This window comes from Ursus arctos, chromosome X (genome assembly GCF_023065955.2).
Source record: "Ursus arctos isolate Adak ecotype North America chromosome X, UrsArc2.0, whole genome shotgun sequence".
Classification (NCBI taxonomy): domain Eukaryota; kingdom Metazoa; phylum Chordata; class Mammalia; order Carnivora; family Ursidae; genus Ursus; species Ursus arctos.
The window spans coordinates 43,993,575-44,013,721 of NC_079873.1; the positions used below are offsets into that span (position 1 = coordinate 43,993,575).

At 47.8% G+C, this 20,147-nt stretch overlaps 1 protein-coding gene across 39 annotated transcripts in view; it reads right to left on the reverse strand.

Moving 5' to 3' along the window:
• Positions 1–20,147, reverse strand: part of LOC113247525 (protein FAM156A/FAM156B) — a 49,708-nt gene that overhangs the window by 5,925 nt on the left and 23,636 nt on the right. For 11 of the 39 annotated variants that reach the window (XM_057311752.1, XM_057311748.1, XM_057311719.1 and 8 more), the window contains 2 exons: positions 222–20,147; positions 1–131 (listed from right to left, as the gene is read on the reverse strand). The exon at positions 222–20,147 is cut by the window's right edge. The exons of 12 other annotated variants lie outside the window; for them this stretch is intronic. In XM_057311752.1, coding sequence (XP_057167735.1) covers positions 1–131; positions 222–224 — 134 coding nt within the window. In that variant the 5' untranslated portion in view covers positions 225–20,147. 16 more of the 39 variants (XM_057311803.1, XM_057311791.1, XM_057311800.1 and 13 more) reach the window with 9 other exon arrangements.

Consider the following 20,147-nt stretch of genomic DNA (forward strand, 5'->3'; position numbering starts at 1 on the left):
CGTATGATCCAGCAATCCCACTCCTGGGTGTATGTCCAAACGAACTGAAATCCGCACCTCAAAGAGATGTCCGCGCTCCTGTGTTTACTGCAGCTTTCGTCACAGGGGCCAGGGTAATGGAAACCACCCAACTGTCCATCAACAGAGGAGTGGATAAAGGAAGCGTGGCACGTATACACAATGGGACATGATCAGCCGCACGAGAGAGAAGGAAATCTTACCATCTGCAGGCCAGCTGCTGTGGATTTAGGAAGCGGGACGGACGATGCTGCCTCTCACTCAGTGCCTTCCACGCGCCACGTAATGCCGGCTAGGTGTTTCACATCTATTCTCTCCTGCAGGTCTCCCAACAAACCTGGGGAGGCAGAGTGACTGCCCTTTTACCAGGACGAATTTGAGGCTGAAGGAGAGAGACTGACGTGGCAGGAATTCCAGTGCCCTGGAATCCAGTGTGAGTGGCAACCGAATTCTGGGGTGCAGGGAGGTGAGTCTGGAGATAAAGGCAGGCACCGGGACACAGAGAGCTTCCAATGCCATGTGGCAGTAACGGAGTGTCACATGCTCTGTTTCCTGCCGCCCCCCCCCCCCTCCCGACCCCAGCACCAGAAGCAGCCCCTAACTATCTGGGGACAGAACTGGAGTGAGCTGAACTCATGCACACTATGGAAGATGATGTGTATTTGTGTTCTCTCTGCTGGGAGACCCACAACGGAAAATCCAGCCTTCTGGCAAGGGGTCATCTGTGTGTGACACAAAGGATGACAAGAGAGTGGCACAGAGAGTCTCTAGGGCTGAATGGACACGTCTGATGCCATCTTTATGTTCTTGGCTGTGGCTCACAGTGTGAAGCGTGACCTGCAACTTACCCCATAGCAGTCTCAGTGGTTGTCAAGACAGGGGACGTGCCAGGTACAATTCTGTGAGCCATCCTTGCATTACCTCACTACACACTCAGAAATGCAACCCTCTCTGTTTGGTATCGTTACTACGAAGAATAATAAACCCATTTCACAGGCGAGGAGAGTAATGCACAGAAGGCCAAGTAAATTTCTCCAGAGGACATGGCTACAAGTGGCAGAACTGCGTTGGAAGGAAGGGTGTCTAGGATCAGAGCTTGTGTCCTTACCCATTGTACGGCATGGCGCCCACAAAACAGAGAACCAGACCCCACGATGCTCGCCATATCAGGAAGGCAGCCTTGTGCTGTGAGTAAAGAGGAGACCCCTCCGCAAACAGGCCTAAGCACAAAGGCAATTCACAATCACACAAAACGGAATCAGAAGGAAGGGTGGGCACAGGCAGGGCACACTCCGGGAACCAGTGATGCCATCAAGGACGTAGGTTCTTTCCAGCTCTGATCTGGCCTTTCCTGGAACAGATGTTCCAGGACCAACACCCAGATACAGCAACGTCCAAGTGCACAAAGAGACTGTCTAGTCCTGTATCTCTGCTATGAACAAGGAAGAACCTCAGAAGCCTTCCAGCAAACAGTCTCTTCCTTTCCCACTGGCCAGCATGGGCTCACACCCCCATCCCGCAGTCAGTCAGGAGGGACTGGAAGGCGACGCCACATCTGTCCTGCACGAAAGGTTTGTGAACGTAAGGGCTGTGAGGAAGACCTTCGCCTCTTATTCATCTCTAGGGACTCAGGCAGCGTTTCTACCAGGAAGCCTCCTTTGCCCTCTTTCCTACATCCTGGATGGCGGACCTTCCTCTGAACTTCCACGACACCCCGCGTTTCCCCTATCCCAGCCCCAACCCCACCCGGCTGTCAGAGGCGGATTATTTGTTTCACTCACCAGCCCAGGAGCTGACAGAGTCAAGGGACTTTGTCTTGTGCACCCATCAGAGCCTCAACCCCAGTGGGCGTTCACAAATACCTACCGAATGGGATAAAGGAGAACGGGAGGCCCTTTCTAAACATCTCGTTTGGTGTATCAACCCTGCAGAATCCATATTTTCCACTGTCCCCAAGGAGAAAATGCCTGTGCGGAGAGGGTAAGTGACACCACAAGAGCTCACCTCCACTAAGAGAGACAGGACTCCAGCCCAGGCGCATCCTGACTCCAGCAGTATGCACCCTTGGTGGCGATGCCTCTCTGGATTACCCGTAAACCCCGAGGCTTGGCCTAGAAAGTAACCCCAAGGGAGTGACCTCAGGCTTCTTGAGGAGGTGACCTTTCAACAAAGATGTGAACATGAGGGGAGTCTGAGAGGCAGATATCTGGGGTCAGGACTTTCCCGACAAGAGGGAACGCTCGGGAAGAAGCGACTGAAGCAGAGGCTGCCGGACACAGTGCAGATCCTCTCGGGAGGCTGGAGCAACTGGGGGTGGGGCCGGGAGTGAGAGTCTCACAGAAAGCGGGGACAGCAGAGGGTGACGGGCCCTAGATCCTGCTGGGTGAGCAAGCTTCTGCTTAGTCAGCTGGACCACAAAGGACACCCACGGATCACAGACACTAAGTGACGGCCTGTATCAGGCTGTAAGGGAGGCAGACGAGGGACACGGAGAAGACCGTTCAGAGAAGAGGCAGATTTGGGCAAAGAGCTGGAAGGACAGTGAGGAGGCGCGCCTCCTTGTGAGGCTGACAGCACTCGCCTGGACCGACACAGCCTTCCCCTGGGTGCCCACGTCCCTGTCCCCACCGGCATTTGTGCTCTAGCCATAGTATCACACCCTTAATTAGCGGCCTGAATTCACTCAACAGTCCACCTGCTGGACAGATCATTGTGGGCACCTGCTATGTATGTGCACTGGTCACCTGGTACTTGACAAACATTCTCGGAGCTGACAGGTGCTCCAAAGATCTTGATCCGAGTCCCACTGTGAGACCAGAACTGTGGCTGATGGGGCAACACAGTGTCCCACACAATTAAAATATCTTTATAGCCTCGTGTTTTTTTTTTTTTTTATGTATCTACAATTAGAGATGGTACGAAAGATGCAACCTTCCCCCTCCTCCCAAAGAGAATCTGAGTACAGAGATGGCCGGTTTCCTCCCCTTGTCACCCAGAAATAGCTGGTACAATAGCCACCCTTTATGATGAAGTCATAACATCACCTTGGGTCAGGGTCCTTCATTCATTGAAGAAACACGTTCTGAGCACCACCTAAATACCATGCATCAGTTTCCCGCACACGGTTTGGGGATGCAGGGATGATTTAGGCTGTATCTGCCAGCAGATGACCACCACATGTCGTGGGAGAAGCGTGTTGGCGGAATTTAAGTCACGGTACCTTAGGAACACAGAGGAGGGCAGCTTAACCCTACGTAAGTGTACTTAGGTACACTTCTGACCCACTTCTCAGGGGTGGGGAGGTTGCTGAGGTAGGCACTTGGAGCACCCACATTTTACAGACCTGCAAGCTGAAGAACCGAGAGATCCCCACAAGTAGAGCCAGATTTCGGTCCTTGGGCTACTGAGCTCCAAACCACCATTGCCGTTTGGCCAGCTCCACAACTGTGATGCAGCCACGGAAACCACTTCCTCTGCCTCTGCTTGCCTCTCAATTCACACCATCTGGTCAATAGAGTGAGACTGGTGGAGACCTCGTTTGGGGCGAGGGGTGGTTTGCAAAAGTCTCTCTACTATGGCAAAGGACCTCCCCACAGGGGAACCCTGGAAGCTGAAGTCCTGCTTGGCCACTGGCTCTGAGGCAAGCCTTCCACGCCAAGGGACTCCCTGGTCTGTTGGGCTGTTGCTTCGGGGCCGCTCCTCAGAGGCCAGACACAGAGTCTTAGAACCTTTCGGGGTTGCTCCACCTGGCTGGGTACCTGCATTTCAAGGGGGGACACGGTGTTCCGACCATGATGACTATGCAATCGTGGAACAGTATCTGCATTTCGGCAACTGAAACCCAATCCTGAAACCCCATCCAGGTGTGTCATTGCGAGCGCAATGCCGGCTGCGGAGTCAGGCAAAATGGAGGTGTGATTCCCAGATCCACCCTCTCCTGCATCAGCCACCTAACTCCTTTCAGTTGGTTTCCCTGTGTACGGACGCTGGGCTTTGAGACTTACCTTGAGCCTTTGGGTAATCAAACTGTATATACCACGCACACCTTAGCTCCTCGAGAGCTAGGCTGCAGGAAGAGGCAATCACACCGTGCCCTGAGTTAGGGACACATCAGCAATGGAGGGACGTATGCCAGGTCCCCGGGAGTCTAGTCCCACCTTCTGTCCAGGGTTGGGGGTTGGGGTGGTGGTGGTTGGACTGGTGGTTCTTTTTTTTTTTTTTAAAGATTTTATTTATTTATTTGACAGAGAGAGAGACAGCCAGCGAGAGAGGGAACACGAGCAGGGGGAGTGGGAGAGGAAGAAGCAGGCTCCCAGTGGAGGAGCCCGATGCGGGGCTCGATCCCAGGACCCCGGGATCACGCCCTGAGCTGAAGGCAGATGCTTAACGACTGAGCCACCCAGGCGCCCCTGGACTGGTGGTTCTTTTTTCTTGTCCAAGGCACACACTTCATTTCACACCGAGGTGGGTTGTAGCGAATGAGGGTAATCCTCACAGTTGAGTCTAGTCTATGGAAGGGAGAACCAGCAGTGGGGTCACACTCTCCACTGGATGCTGGAGGAACAGACACAGTTTCCTCCAGGGCTTGCTGGCACCTGGTGGGGGCCCCTAGGGAGTCAGATTCCCTCGGAGAGTTCCCATAGGAGCAGGCAGCTGATCCTTGCCTCCCTGACAGCCACAGGGACTGATTAATCAAAGCCCTTGTAAAGGGAAGACCAGTTAGTATACTTTCTCTTGTCCTCACAGAAAACTCAGACTGCAACTTACTGTGAAAAATGAACTCATCAAAACAAAGTCCAAGGGAGGGGGCTGAAGGCCTGCTTATTTCCTGGGTCACAGGTGCCATGAAGTGACATATTTTTTCCATGTTTCTGCTTATCCCTCCTCACTGGAAGGTAGGACCCCTCCACATTAGGAAAATTTGTGCCACATTCCAAACTCCGAGTTCAAACGCATCCAAGGCTCCGTGTAAAATGAGGTGAGATCTTTGCCGAGTGTAATCCTATTCTAAGCAAGGAAGCCTTCTCCAGAAAAACTCTGCTGCCAGATTGCATTTCCAATTAGCTCACTGAGAACCAGAGTAAAACATCTGTCCATTTGGGGGAATTTATAATGCAATCTCCATCACTTCTTTTCAATACAAAGTTCTGTGAACAGTGCCTTTTCAACCAGGTACTCCTCAGGGTAAATGGAAATTGCTCTCTACTGAACCTGACAGCCGAACGTTAAGTAGGAATCAGGCAAATGAAGTGAATCCTCGATCTACACGGGATGGCATGCATGGGGCTGGGGAAATGAGAGGCAGGGAGAAGAGTGTCTGGGTCCACTGGCCATCTACTGAACAGAAGGAGGTGGAAAGGGGCTGGAATGTGGCGTGGGGGTGGAGCAGGAGGCGGTGTGCCGAAGATGAGGCATTTGAGGGGAGGCAAGGCCTGCTGTGCCTGCTCCAAGAGGCCGGACGTTACCGTAAGTGCAGCAGGAAGCCCCTGTAGAGTTTTGAGCAGGGCAGACAAGACCAGCTTCGGATTTAAGAAAGGTCCCTCAGGCAGTGGGATGAAAACATTCGTGGCCAAGGGTCAAGACTGGTGGTGATTATCAAGCAGAGATGAAGGTCATCTGGACTAGGCAACCAACCATAGTGATGGAAGAAGTGTCAAGATCTTATTTAGAAGGACGGAGGAGGCTGGATTAGCTGGCCTTGGTGACTGAAGGGGTGGTGAGAGAGGCAGCAAGGAAGGATGGCTTTAAGGATCGCTGGCCTAAGCAGCTGGGTAGAAGGCTGCTTTTCACTGAGTTAGGCAACAGCGGAGGAGATGCAGATGTATGGGGGGTGGGGGTGGGCGCGGTCAGTTTTGGACATGTTGTGTGTTCTCTGCCTGGGGCCCTCAACCACCTAGTACCTCAGTGACTTGGGGGAGCTGACCCAGCCTCTCTGTGCCTCGGATGCCTCATCAGGAATAGAAGGATATAAAAATTCGGAATATAGCTAATTTCTGTTTCATTTAGTCTAGCATAATGTTCTCCCTTTGCAGAGCACAGTGCTGTTTGACAGTCAGGTATTCCCTAGGTAAAATGGGAGTCTCTCTACTTATCCATATACTGGTCGGTTTTACTTAACTGCCTTGTGTGTTTTCAACATGCAGCACGCGTTGGCAGTGCTAAAAGAAAAAAAAAAATGAACTCAAAGCAATGTGTTTAACACACGTGTGCCATAGGTTAGCCCATCAGCCTCTCTCTCAGAGACTCAGCCCCCCTTCAGGCCCTCCAGTCTTCCTCCTGTAGCCTCACTCCCTCAGGGATGGTTGGTGAGCCTTTGGGACCTACTCTCTCCAATACTTCTCTTCCCCGTAAAGTCATCTCCAGGGTCCCAGGGAGTGGCTAGCACTTGTTGAGTACAATGTGTCTGTGGGCCTGTCAGTTGTCTCAGGTGTGTGGTTTAGAGAGGACAGACCCAGATCTGGAAACCAACACTCTGTGCCTGCATAGCCGACAGGTGAAGAAGCCAGCCAGACCAAGATCTGAACAGGGCCCCACCACTTTTCCTTGTTTGACTTTGGGCAGGTTACTTAATCTCTCTGTGGTCAGTTTCCTCACCTGTCAGATGAGGACAATGATCGGTTCTGGGATAATGACTCATTTTTGCTTCCTTCCTTTAGATCAGGAAAATAGTACCTGTTAAAAACTTCAAGTATCGATTACTTCCAGGGCTAAAAAGAGAATCTCTGCTTATCTGGACATCTGCTTGGACAGGCACAAAAGAGGCCAAGCACATTTTTACCCTGTAGACAACGCTGAACTTCACCCGAGCCCTGAAAAAAGCCACAGGAGAGAAATCTCTAGAGGCTCTCGCGTTCCAGAAATGGATTACCATAAAGGACCACTCTTCCCATTGTAACTTAGACAAGGCCTGCAGTTCACTCTTTGTCATACCTCCCGTCAGTCTCTCGGGTGACTCTTGGGTTTACATGTGACAAGGCCAAACACACAGACCTTCTTCCTTCTTTGGCTGAAGGGCCAGACACAGTCCCTCCAGCTCCCTGCTGTCTCAGGAACAGCAAGTGCGATTAAAAGTCAGTCCTCCCGAAACTAGCTAGACGCAGAGAGAACCATTTCCTGTTCGACTGACAGACTAATCCTGAATGCAGAAACACCCGTACCTTAAACGTCCCCACTATAACGTGTCTACTCATCCCTATGAAGAAAGGGCAAAACACCCTGCCGAGACACACTGATCTTCAGATCCGGGGACTCTCCGGACTGCAAGAACTTGAATAGACAAGCTCTCTACTAGTTGTGCTTTTCCCTTTGCCAGCGTACATGCATAGCCTAAGCAAAAACCCCTAGTAAGAAAACAAAAATTAGTTAACAGGTACTCCTCACGCGTGCGCTCTACAGGGAACGTAACCAGGCTGTCACGCAGAAGCCCCACCCCACCCAGCTCGGCACCAGGTATGTCGTCTGTAACGTCACCCGCAGCGCCCGGAAACTCTCCCAGCGACCTCAGGAAGCATTCGTTCTGTGCAGTCACTCTGGTGCGCCGCCGTGGCGGGGTGGGGGTGGGGGCGGGCTCAACCCTCCCAACTCGCGGGGTGCTTACGTTTCGGGTTTCATGCACCCACGCCGCGGCCCACGGAGAGGAGCCCACTGTGCCCCGGGACACTCCCGTCTCCCTCCCGGCCCCGTACAGCCCGAGGAATGCTAAAAACCACACGGCTTCGGCACATGGTCCCATCCCTATGACGTCACGCGCAGTTCCGCAGCCCCGCCTTCCGTGGGGCGCGCGTGGCTGTTCTCTCTAGGAAGCCGGGAGGACGTCTCCTCTCGGTTGTCTTAACCCTTCTGTTTTCTGGAGGCGCGTTTCCACCGCCTAGGCTGAGGATGGGGCGGGGGGCGGGGGCGGTAGGTGCGCTGGCGGCGGGCTGGCGGGAACCTGATCCCGGGAAAGAACGAGGGAAAGCGAGGGCCTGAGAGGGAGCGAGGGAGAATCTCCCTAAACAGGCCGTATGCGCATTAGTGTCGCAGGACTAGCGTTCTCCGTGAGCCATGAGCGAGCGGTGCTGTCTGAAAGAATAGCTGTTTTTCTCACAAGCCCTATCTCAGCCGTATCAGCAGTGCGATCTGAGAACCTGCGTATGGCGTATTTCTCCTTCTCTGGTTAGGGTTGCCATTTTTAGCGGAGACGAGAGGGAGACTTCTAACGGGCAGTGCTAGACCCTGGGACATCACTGGCTCCAGTGTTCCACGGGGTCAGAAAGAGTCAGTTTCTTTGGCATTGCCTCCTGTATTTGCTGAGAAATTCTGTCTGGGTGGTGAGAGAAAGAGAGGTCACGATGTGACACAGGAAAAGACATGCTTTTAATAGGCTCTGTGATTCCTACACTGCTTGCAATTATTTAGACCGTAGTAATCAGATTACAAGCTGCAGTGTATGAGATTTGGAGAAAGAAGGCATCTTTGGTTGTCCAGTCTGCTAGAATACAGCCGATCCTGACAGTAGACATATAGTGTGATCAGAAATTTGGTTTTATAATTAATCACAGGATTCCATTTACATTTCCAATACAATTTCCTTATGCTGACTACTACTGTGTGTGTGTGTGTGTGTGTGTGTGTGTGTGTGTGTGTGTGTGTGTGTTGTTAGGGTGGTTTTGCTTGTTTTGTCAAAAACATAAAATGGAATGGCTTTTCTTGCCTGAGCCTCTCAAGGTACCAGCAACAGAGAAAGGATTAAAAAAAAAAAAAGATTCCATATTTTGAGGAGATTTGCAACAACTCCCTATCAAAAGGGCAGGGTCTCTTACCTGGAACCTCTTGGGATTCAGTAAAATGTTTTGTGAATAGTTTGTTTTTTTTAGGGAAGCACTGGTCCTGGCGTTTTTAGTTGGATATTGACTACATTTCAGACTGTACTGGAGATTTGCATGAAATAGGTAAGTTTCAGCTCTGGATTGAGAGAACCCAACCCTAGGGAAGGGTCTGAGGGAAGCACACCACAGAGAGTCAATGGTGGAGACAAGGAAGCCAGGTTATTGGGAGCTGGAATGGATGAGTCCCAGTGGTCAACTCAGATCAAGCTCTGTCTTTCTGGACAGTTGTCAGACTGAACAATGGGTAGAGGTCACAAACACCTCATGTCTGAACTCGGTATGTGACAAAGTCTCTCAATGGGGATGTAAACAGCCACGTGGCTCAGAAGTTTCAATGCCTGCAACACAGCACCACAGACAGAGGAGGCCTCACCCTGGGCCTGGAATATCCCTCCAGCTCAGAAGCATCACAACCTGGACACAGACTCCCAAATACCTCACAGACCTCACACTCTGGCTCACAAGACCCAAACTATCCCAATAACACACTGAGGGAAGCCACCACATAGACTCAGTGGCCTAGACAAGGAAGCTGGGTGTTTGGGAGCTGGAGTGGATGAGCTCCAGACCCAGGAAAGGGCAGCTAGGAGACCTCAGTGCATTGGACATACAAGATCAAACAACCCACAGAACTCAACTCTTGGGAACCCAAGAATCTTATGAGGAAGGAGACACGAAACAGCCGAGAGCCAATAAATTCTAAAATACAGATCCACATGCATTTTAGGAACCTAACAACCTGCAACACAGAAACTTAATAGCTCGCAGGCCTCACACGCTGCACATAGATGCCACACAATCACAGAGCTCGCAACCCTGCATGCAGACACACAAACAGCACAGAGCACCTGCACTGTGAACACTCGGACACCTCCTGTCTTGTGACAAATCACCTTTGTGATCTTACAACCTACAGTAGGGGCCCCCAGGCGCTCAAATATGCCAACCTCGACAGAGACCCTCAGGAGAGCTCAAACCCCAATTCCTGAAATACATCATGGCAACAGCCCCAGACACCTTACATTCTGCACACTGCACCCAAAACAGGTCAGATACCTCACACACTGGGAGAGAGCCCTGAACAGCCCAGAGAACCCTCACTTGGGACACACAACACTCCACAGCTCAGTGATCGCACACGGCGGACACACCCTCACACAGCTCAGAGATCTCAAATCTTGGACAGACCCCAAACCAGCTCAGAGAAATGACATCTTGCCTTTGAACACAAAAAGTCACCCCATACAGGACACACGCCAATGAGAGCCACAATGAGGTCTCACCCAGCCCCATAAGTGACACACAGAGACTGAAAGACAGAATTACAGAGAGCCTTTCTGGAACCTCCTTTTCCAGGGGGAAGGATGACCCCCAGGTTTTGCCATCATTGGCTGTTTCTGGACAAAGACACAGCTGCACTAGGCCCAGGTCACACCCAGGAGGGCAGCACCCCCTGCGCCAGGCTTGACACACAGTAGAGCCCTCCGCCCATCAAAAGAGGGATACCCTCTAGGATGGAAGTGTTCATACCATCCTCAGGAGACTCACACTGTCCTTAAGACCCCTCAGCCCTGCTGAGGAGTGGAAGCTGTGGAAGGTGGAGCAGGAAAGTCCCACGCTGCTCATGGTAGATCCAGCGCCCCCCCCCCAGCCTCGTGGGAGGCCTGGCCCACATCCCATTCACCCTAAACACAGTGCTTCCTTCAGCCTTCTCAGCCCCTAAACCTTGGAGGCACTGCAGCCACCTGGTTTTCCCAGTGTCTAGCTGAGCCCCGAACGGAAGGACACCTTCAGCCAGCAGATCCTTTGCAAGCCCCTGAACACGACGGGGGAAGGAGATGGTGAAGGGGTTCACACTGCCCTGCCAGGTAGACATGCCAGACCACGTACCTGACCCCCGAAGGGTGCCTCTGTTCCACCCACCCCTCCACCTTATCATCTCCCCATCCCCGGAGAGGAAACCTGTCCCCTCCTCTCAATGTCTAAGTCTGCTTTAAAGGGAAAGGTGGCATGGCATGAGGTTCTCCGGTTCCTGCCGGGCTTTGTGCACACTGTGAGGCACGTACGTCTCCCCCCTCCTCTCCCACCATGAGGCCAACACCAGAGCAGGGCTATTTGCTCATGGGCAATATCCACTGTAGGGCAGTGGGATTTGGGGACAGAGGCTGATGTGGGCCCGACTGGTGCACCGGGGACACACACACTGGCCCACCTCTGAGGCCATGGTGGATTGTCACTGCCCCAGGAACACAGGAGCCCAGTCTTGCACTTGCAGCCTTTCAGACCCAGGTGTGAATACAGTCAGGGCTAAATGACTGACTGGTGAGAAGTTCACTGACTTGAGAATCCACCTATGTCTTACTTACCTACCCTCACCCAAACATCTCCCGCCTAATGCTTAAAATCCCATCATTTAAGTAAGTGTTCACCTCTTTGGGCTGAGTAGGCCACCACCATCCGTTTCCCTGGAGAAACCTGGCCTGCAGTATGTCATGAGCCCCCTGAAAGATCTCCGCCCATCCAGGACCTACACATGGAGTCTGGTGGGCACCTACCGGAGAAAGATTTAGTGATTTGCTATTGGGCTCTGATATCCATATTGTGGGATCCACTACCCACTGTTAAAAACGTAAGGGGAAGACAGACTAGAGGACAGAATAAAAGCCAGTGATCCCACTGAGCTGGCGAGTATCTCCAGCCTCTTTTGCTGATGAGCAGCCTGAGGTTCCAGAGGAGGATTCCAAACCCTTCACTTCCACCTCCACTCTTCAAAGCCCCACCTCTGCACCTATAAACTCTCTGAGGACACCCCCACCTCCAGCCAATGGGTGTTCTCTCCCCTGGAAGATCCTGGTAGGTAATCCCATCTAGACCGATCAGATCCAGGGGTGTCCTTCATCTCTGCCCTGCTCACCCATCAGGGAACCAGTCACGTGCTTCCCTGCCATGTTCCCTGGTCCCCGCTTGATTACAATCTGTAGAGCTGACGGGTTGGGGCCAGACGTGGGATGATGGTGACCTCAGGGGAGGCTCAGGTCCTTGCATGGTGGTGAGCTCCCCTGCACCCTGCACACCATGGTCTGTTTGGGAACACAAGGCTCCCTCACTCCAGCTGTGCGTCCCAGAGCGGACTGCTTCTTCCGAGCCTCTCAGTGGTACATCCTAGTACAGGAAGGTACCACCCACCGCTCCTCTACCAACCTTTCACCCCACACTCGGTGATTTGCCCAGACAGGGTCACATCACCCCCCCAGCTCCCCTCCTGCCCGGGGGAATACACCTAAATGGGTAGTGGATTGCTCCAGCTCAGTCTCGCTGCTCTTAAAAATCCCCCACAGGGATCATTGCAGCTGCAGACTCCAAGATCTTGGAGACGGCCTGGGAGAAAGAGCTCAGCCTCCGGTCAACAGCCCCTACTTCGTGAATGGGGTGCTGACGATGCCAGCAAAGGGGCGTTTGTTACCCCAGCCACACCGGGGGAAGCATGAATTGCTAAGAGAACTTTGCAGGGCTCTGTGGCGGCACCTACCGAAATTTGATTCTACCCTGTCCCCACCCACAGCACAATTTCAGCTTCATGAAAAGAGGCGCACACGTGGGTCTTCTGTGATGTCTCTCCAGCATGTAGAACAGTATCAGGTACACAAGTAGGTACTTCAGAGATGTTCCTGTAGCCAAAGGAACCTGTGATCCAGCAATTTCCACCGCTCTACCAACTTGTCTTAAATATTTACACAGGCACAGAATTGTGTGTATAATGACAAGAGCAAATTTCTGGGGGAAAGAAACTCTAAATGGCCATTAGTAGTCGACCGCCTTTGGAAGCGGAAATGAGAGAGGAAGTGTTCCTATCAAACCATGGAGCACTCACTGGCCTTCAAACAGGAGAGGAGCAAATCTGTACTGGCCGGAGAGCTGTATGTTATTTTGTTTTTATTTTCTTTATATTTTTAAATGGGGAGTAGCATGTAAGAAGTACTCCTAAGTCAACCAGTGTCTGTACGTGTGTATGTATGTGCACGTGCAGTTTGTAAATATGGGTAACAGGGACAAGGAGGAAACACCTAATCTGGCTACAGTGGTCACCTCTGATGACCGAACTGATGAAGGCAAGATTTGGACAACTCATCATGTCTTCAGGTGTAGCCAACTCTATTTCTAAAACTGGCCAGAAACCTATCCAAAGATAGCTGCTTTCCTTTCAGGGTTTTTTTTTTTTTTTTCCATTTTGTTGAGCTGTCAGTCATGTACCATGAAATTCACCCTTTTTTAGTTATATATGCACAAGCTTGTGCAAACTGTCACCGATATCTAATTCCAGAACAAACCCCATATCACTAGCAGTCCCTCCCCAATCCCCTGTCCCAGGAACCCTGGATATTCACTACCCGGCCCCATGTCTCCACAGATTTGTCCACTCTGGATATTTCAACTGAACAGGATCATACATTATGTGGCCTTTGAGTCTGGCTTCTTTCACTCAGCATAATGTGTTCAGGATTCATCCATGTTGTAGCAAGTATCACGACTCCATTCTTTATTGGCTGAATATGATTCTACTCTATGTATATATCACCACATGTGATATATTCATGACATGGTTGGCATCTGGGTTGTTTGCACTCTTCGACTGTTGTGACTAATGTTGCTAGGAACATTTGTATACCAGTTTTTGTGTGAGCTTATGTCCTCACTTGTCCTCGATATACACCTAGGAGCGGCGTAACTGGGTCACACGGCAATTCTGTTTAACTTTTTAAGGAGCTGCCAAACTGTCTTCCACAGCAGATGTTCCATTTTGCATTCCCACCAGCAAGGTACGAGGATTTCAATTTTTGCACATCCTCCCCAACACTTCTTATTTTCATTTTTGAAAGTTCTGTCCATACTAGTGGGTGGGAAGTTGTAATTCATTGTGCTTTCAATTTTTATTTCCCTAACGACTAATATTTTTGAACACCTTTTCATGTCCTTATTGGATATTTGTATATCTTTTTTATAGAAATGTCTATTCAAATGCTTAGCCTGTCTTTAACTGGGTTGTCTTTTTACCGTTAATTTGTATGAACTCTTTTTACATTCTGCATACTGGACCCTTATCAATACATGAATCTTTTCTCCCATTCTTTCCATTTGTTTTTTTCACATTCTTATGGTGTCCTTTAAGACAAAATTTTTTTTCTAATTTTGATGAAGTCGTTTTTACCCATTCGGCATTTATTATCTGTGCTTTGGTCTCATAGCTAAGAATCCACCACCTAACCCAATGGCACAAAGATTTACTCCTATGCTCTCTTACAGAAGTTTTATAGTTTTTTTTTTTTTAAAGATTTTATTTATTTATTTATTTATTTATTTATTTGACAGAGAGAGACGGCGAAGGAGGGAACACAAGCAAGGGGAGTGTGAGAGGGAGAAGCAGGCTTCCCGCCGAGCAGGGAGCCCGATGTGGGGCTCCATCCCAGGACCCTGGGATCATGACCTGAGCCGAAGGTAGACGCTTTACGGCTGAGCCACCCAGGCGCCCCTGAACTTTTGTAGTTTTAGCTCTTACATTTGAGTTTTGATCCCTTCTGACTTAATTTTTGTCTATGCTATCAAGTTTGGATTCAAATTCATTTCTTTAAATGTGAGTATCTAGTTGTCCCAGCAGCATCTGCTAACAAGCCTGTTCTTTTCCCATGTAATTGTCTTGGCACTGCTGCCAACAATTAGCATAGTTGGATGGGTTATTTCTGGACTCTCAATTCCACTCCGTTGATCTCTGTGGCCATCCTTATATCAGTACTACATCGCATTGATTACGGGAGCTTTGAAAGAATGTTTGAAATCGGAATGTGTGAGTCCTCCACCTTTGCTGTCTTCTGCGAGACTGTTTCAACCATTCTGGGTCCCTGCAAGTGCCACATGAATTTCAGGATCAGTCTCTCAATTTCTGAAACACTGCAGTTAGAATATCGATAGGGATTACACTGAATGCTTGGATCCGTTTGGGGAATGTTGCTAACTCGACGACATCAAGTGTCCCAACCCATGAACACAGGAGGTCTTTCCATTTATTTAAGTATGCTTTAATCTCTTTCAACTGTGTCTTGTAATTTTCAGTGTACAACTCTCACACCTGTTTGATTAAATTAATTCCTAAATATGTCATTCTTTTGACTCTATTGTAACTGAAATTGTTTGCTTGCTTACTTATTTGGATTATTCACTGCTAATGTACAGAAATAGAATTGATTTTTATGTATCAATCTAGTTTATGCTAGGGTTAAACTAATTGTAACAATAACAAACTGAAGTCCTACTCGACTAACGAAAAGACTGACTCAAACACCAACACTGACACCCTCTGATGGAAAGAGCAAAGAAGAGACACACATTACATACAAGGGAACAAACTGGATGGCAGGCTACTTATGCATCAGAATCTATGTGACCCAGAATTTTCAGATTCATGCAAATGCTTTTAAAAATGAAGGTGAAACAAAAACTTCAAAACAAACAAAAAGGCGGAGGAAATGCACAGCCGGCAGATCTGCCCTACAAAACATGTTAAAGGAAGTTCTTTGGGAAGAAGGCAAATGATATCCAGAGAAAATCAGGAGCTATACAAAGAACTGAATAGTGCTGAGCATGGTAAAGTTGCGGGTGAATATGAACTTTTTCTCTTACGCTTCATCTCCTTAAAGGAGAACTATTTAAAGTAACAGTAGTCACAATGTATTGTGGGGTTTAAGACACTGGTAGAAATAAAATGCAAGGCAGCCACAGCACCAAGGATGGGAGAAAGGAAGTGGAGGTATACAGTCATATGAGTCAGACAGTGTACACGAAGTGGCAGAATACCATTAGAAGGCATGCTGTGATAAGCAACAATACATACTGGAAACCCTAGAGCAAGCATCTGAAAAGAATGTTTAAAGGCATATAACTAGTAAGCCAACAGTGGAGATAAAATGGAATAACAGCGAATGTTCAACTGATTCAAAATTATGGAGGGAAAAGGAAAATCTGAATAAAAAACACATATAGAAATATACAGTCAGCCAGATGGTAGATTAACACGCAAACTGTTAACACACTAAATGTACCCTGCCTCCACAACAATTAAAAGACCTAATTTGTCACTTTAGATAAAAATAGCAAGACTTGACTATATACTGTCAAAAGAATCCCACTTTATTTTTATTTTTTTAAAGATTTTATTTATTTATTTATTTATTTATTTATTTATTTATTTATTTATTTAACAGAGAGAGAGAGAGAGAGAGAGAGAGAAACAGCCAGCGAGAGAGGGAACACAAGCATGGGGAGTGGGAGAGGAAGAAGCAGGCTTCCAGCAGAGGAGCCTGATGTGGGGCTCGATCCCAGAATGCCGGGATCATGCCCTGAGCCGAAGGCAGACGCTTAACGACTGCGCCACCCAGGCGCCCCAAAAGAATCCCACTTTAAGTATGAATCCATATATAAGTTAAAAGTAAATGAGTGGAAAATGATAATGCTATGGTCTGAAGGTGTCTCCTCCAAAATTTCTGATGTGAAATGCTAACCCCCAAAGACGATAGTATTAGGAAGTTGGCCTTTGGGAGGGGTTTAGGTCCTAGGACAGAGCCCTCATGCATGGGACTGGGGCCCTTAGAAAAGAGGCTCCAGACAGAGCCTTTGTCTTTCCACTATGTGAGGACACGACCACAAATCTGTGACCTGGAAGAGGGCCTTCACTAGAACCCAACCAAGCTGGCCCCTGATCTCGGACCTCCAACCTCCATGTCTGTGAGAAGTAAGTTTGTGTAGAAGCCACCCAGTCTGCGGTACTTTGTTCCTGCATCCCCAACACACTAAGACACATACACCCAGCAAACGTGAATCAAATGAGTAGCCGGAGGGGCTAAATTAATATTACACAAAGAATACTAAAGAATGAGGATTATCACAAGGCAAAAGACAGATTTACATGATAAGAGAGGTCTAGTCATCGAGAAGATGTAAAAATTATGAATGTGCATGCATTTTTAAAACACAAGAACTAAAAACTGATGAAACTAAAAAGAAAAACGGACAAACCAGTTGTAGTGAGAGGCTTCAGCGTTCTCCTGCCCACAACTGACAGCACAAGTGGACAATTCAATCAGACACTCTACGGAACACCGGCGCATCACTCTCCACAGACATGAAGGACAGCGGAATACATACTCTTCCGAAGTGCACATACAATGTTCACCAAGATAGACCATCTGCTGTGCCATAAAGTATATCTCAACTTCTAAAGGACTGAAATCATACAAACTAGGTTCTCTGACCACAAAGAATTAAAATAGAAACGGGTTGTAGCGAGGTATCTGGAAAACCACAAAATACTTTGAAATTAAATGACATGTCTCAATAATGCGGGGATCAAAGAAGAAACTGCAAGAAGTTGAAGAGGAAGACACAGTGTATCAAAATTTGTGAGGTGAATCTAAAACAATGCACTGAGGGAAATTTCTATCATTAAATACTTATGTTAGAAAAGAAGAATTGTCTCAGATCAATTATCTGTCACCTTAAGAAATTAAAAAAGCAAAATCAATTTAAACCTAAGGCAAGTGGAAAACGTTTAATGGAGGTCTGAACAGAGATCAACTTAGAAATAATAAAATCGATACAAAGGAATCAATGAAACTAAGCATAATCCCCTCCAGTTCCATCCATGTCGATGCAAATGGTGGGTATTTGATGGAACTGGAGGGGATTATGGTAAGTGAAATAAATCAAGCAGAGAAAGACAATTATCATATGGTTTCACTCACATGTGGAACATAAGGAATAGCATGGAGGACATTAGAAGAAGGAAGGGAAAAATGAAGGGGGGGGAATCAGAGAGGGAGATGAACCATGAGAGACTATGGACTCCGGGAAACAAACTGCAGGTGTCAGAGGGGAGGGGGGTGGGGGATTGGGATAGGCCCGTGATCGGTATTAAGCAGGGTGCGTATTGCATGGAGCACTGGGTGTTATACGCAAACAATGAATCATGGAACACCATATCAACAACTAATGATGTACTGTATGGTGACTAACATAACGTAATAAAAAAATAAAATAAATAAAATAAAATAAGGAAACTAAGAATTGGTTCTTTGACAAGATTAGTAAATCTAACAGGTTTAGCCAGACTGATAAAAACGAATGAGGGCAGGGGCGCCTGGGTGGCTCAGTTGGTTAAGTAGTCTGCCTTTGGCTCAGGTCATGATCTTAGGATCCTGGGATCGAGCCCTGGGTCGGGCTCCCTGCTCAGTGGGGACACTGCTTCTGTCTCCCTCCGCCGCTCCCCCTGCTTGTGGCTCTGTCAAAGAAATAAATAAAATCTTGGAAAAAAAAAAAAAAAAGGAATGAGGGCAGAGTGATACAGGTGACTACTATCAGTATGGCCAGAGGGGACATCAATACAGATCCTTCAGACACCAACTGGGTAAGAAAATATTATTAAAAATATTATCCAATAAAAGATGAAATGGGAAAACTCCCTGAAAGACACTAGCTAGCAAACCTCCATCAAGAAGTTGTTAACAGGAATGGCCCTCTATCTGTCAAAGAGAATGAATTCAATAAATCAAACACAAAACAAAAACCATTCCCTCACAAAACACTCAAGGCTTAAGTGGCTTCACTGTTTAAATTCTATCAAATATACAGGGAAGAAATTTATGCCAGTTTTGTACAAAATCTTCCAGGTAACTGAAGAAGAGGTTACACTTCCTAAAGCATGTTACAGAGCCAGCAATATCCTGACATCAAAGTGAGACAAAAACTTTTTAAGAAAATAAATTACAGACCGTGGAAAAAAAAATAAAGGGAAATATCTCTATAAAGTAGAGTCCAGAGAATAGAAGGGACAGCCATTACTGCTCAACATCAATTACAGGAAGAACTGTCCATTATAGACCCAACAGAAGAATCATCAACATGAAAGAACCTCAATTCCAGGCACCAACAGGAAAAGATGTACATGGCATGGCCTACAAGATACTGACTACCCTTGTGACTCAGCCAATGAGAAACTGTCATCACTCTGAACTCTCGCTTTTTCTCCAGTGGACTTTTGTTCAAAACAACCCCTTCGACTTCCTCCTTCTCCATAAAATAACGTTCCTCTCCTTGGTTTGTTGGACTTGCCTAGGATTTTGCCTTAGGTTGCTTGTTCCGATTTCTAATTCTCTGCTACTCCTGAATAAACCCATTTTTGCTGGTAAAATAACTGGCTGTTCTACTTTTAAGGCTAACAAGAGCAATATAACTCATGAACACAGATGCAGTAATCCAAAATAAAATATCAGCTGCTTGAAACCAGCAATACATACAAAAGATAAAATACCATAGTGAAATGGCATTTGCTCTACGGCTTCAAGACTGGTTGAGCGTTTGATAATCAATCACGCTAACTGACCATAACAACAGACTAAAGATGTATGAGCATCTCGACAGATGCATAAAAAGTATTGGATAAAATGTACTTGACAAAAACTCCTAGGAAATTAGGAATAGAGAGGGATTTCTATCTTAGTCTCTAAGGGCGGATCTAACAAAACTACCGTAGACTGGATGACTTACAAAAACCACAGAAATGTATTTCTTACACTTTTGGATGCCAGGAAGCCCAAGATCAAGGTGCTGGCAGATTTAGGATCAGGTGAGGACCTGCTTCCTGTCACACAGGCTGCTGACTTCTTGCCTTCACATGGCAAGAGGGCCGAGGGAGCTCTCAGGAGTCTCTTTTATAAGGGTGCTAATGCCATTCATGTGGGCTCCGTGCTCATGACCTGATCACCTCCCAAACGCCCCACCTCCAATTACCCTGATACTGGAGAAAGGCTTCACCATGGATGCTGGGGAGATGGCAATACTCACTCAGTCTATGGCAACATCCTTAATGGATAACTGGCATCTACGAAAAGATCTAAAGCTAATAGAATCATGAATCGTGAAGGTCTGAATGCTTCCCTTCTAAGACAGGGAACACAGCAAGTATGTGTCCTTTTGCCACTTCTAGTCAATAGTTTACTGCCTGTTCTAGCCAATAAAAAAATCGAAAAGAAAGAAAGAAAGAAAGAAAGAAAGAAAGAGAGAAAGAGAGAAAGAGAGAAAGAGAGAAGGAAGGAAGGAAGGAAGGAAGGAAGGAAGGAAAGAAAGAAAGAAAGAAAGAAAGAAAGAAAGAAAGAAAGAAAGAAAGAAAGAAAGAGTCATTATTCACAGGCAAAACCTGAATCCATAAAAAGAATCCAC